The sequence below is a fragment of the Oryzias melastigma genome, unplaced genomic scaffold (assembly GCF_002922805.2).
Source record: "Oryzias melastigma strain HK-1 unplaced genomic scaffold, ASM292280v2 sc00254, whole genome shotgun sequence".
Classification (NCBI taxonomy): Eukaryota; Metazoa; Chordata; class Actinopteri; order Beloniformes; family Adrianichthyidae; genus Oryzias; species Oryzias melastigma.
The window spans coordinates 352,664-354,171 of NW_023416892.1; the positions used below are offsets into that span (position 1 = coordinate 352,664).

Sequence of the window (1,508 nt, forward strand, 5' to 3'; positions counted from 1 at the left end):
GGAGGTCCACATACCTCACAGCTCCTGGACATGGTGAGTCAGAGAGCCTCGGCTGAAGGAGTCCATGTTTCCATCCAGATGAGCTGACGGCAGACGCTCCTCTGCGGGGGTTCAGAGCGGCGCTGCGGTGCGGCTGACCCGCATGTCCTCCGCACAGCCGCGCAGTCCCGCTGCGGATCAGAGAGACCCGCAGTCGCTTGAGTCTGGGGAGACTCGGCTCCTCCTCAGAACCCCGCAGCGTCACGCACAGCAGCGCGTCTGCTCGGGGCTGAGGCTGCCAGCATCACGCACAGCTCCACAGCGCCGCTGCTGCGGGAATCTGCGTGAGCTGCGGGTCTGTCTGACTGACTGACTGACGAAGAGCTGAGGAAGAGGAGGAGCTGGAACAGCAGCATCAGCCTTCATCTGAGCCGCTCTGTGGCTTTAAGGCGGGATGCCATGAGGCGTGAAGTGCGGAGGATGGCGGGAGGGATGATCCCTTATGGAGGAGAGACACCCCCCCCCCGCCACAGTCATATGAAGATGAACAGGTGGATGATTTACCTGCATCTTCCTCCTGACCCCCCCGATCAGCCCCGTCTTATCCCGCCAGACCTGAAAGGCTCAAAGGGGGGTTTTGTCTAAATGGCAACCCAGCGCTGCGCGCATGCACGGTTCTCCTTTGACTGTTGAAATAATCATACATTTCTATAGATTTAATGTTGAAAGAATCTCGACTTTACTTTAACTTTTATATATTTTACGCAGATGTCACGTATTGTTAAAAACACTAAAGAAGTTCAACGTTTTTAAGATCGTGGAGGACCCTGGAACATGAATGATGGATTTTAAGGAAAGAATCAAACAAACAATAGAAATAAAGATAGAATCACATTTAAGAGAAAATTAAAATCTTATAAACTAAAATGGGAATTTTATATCAGATAAACTGTAATAACATGATAACAAAAGTCAGAACAGAAAAGTGTAGCTAAAAACCAAATTAATAATAATAATAATAATAATATCAACAATAACAGTAATAATAATAATAATGCATTTTATTTAAAAGTGCCTTTAAGACACTTTAGAAATTAAAAAGTAAAACAATAATAATCATGATTTCTGTGAAGTTTCTCAGCAGAATCTAAACACAAATGAACGTAAAAACAAACCAAACGGCAGCAAATAAACCTTCATGTGAAAGAATGAAAACTGGAAAATGTTTCGGAGCAAAACAGAGAAGTTTTTGATTCCATCTTTTCCCATCAGTGTCTTTGGTTTGGATTTGAACTCACGACCTTCCAGACTCAGGGTGGACACTCCTCCACAGGTCCGTTGAGCTGGTGAGTGACACATGAAGAGTTCTGAAAAGTTGTTCAGAGAAGGAGACTTCGTTCTTCTTTTATCTCCACTTGGCGTTCACACGTTTGTTGTACATGTGGTTTATAAATAAAGCTCAAAGAAAAAACACAAAGGAGACGATTTGTTGGCAGAGCTTCTCTGGGATCATGACGACCGTTTTCAGC

At 45.2% G+C, this 1,508-nt stretch overlaps 1 protein-coding gene across 1 annotated transcript in view; it reads right to left on the reverse strand.

The window, feature by feature from the left end:
* Positions 1 to 902, reverse strand: part of tulp4b (TUB like protein 4b) — a 16,607-nt gene extending 15,705 nt beyond the window's left edge. Inside the window, exon 1 of the mRNA XM_024265571.2 lies at positions 15 to 902. Coding sequence (XP_024121339.1) covers positions 15 to 32 — 18 coding nt within the window. The 5' untranslated portion in view covers positions 33 to 902. The remainder of the gene's footprint in view (positions 1 to 14) is intronic.
* Between the last annotated feature and the right edge of the window lie 606 nt (positions 903 to 1,508).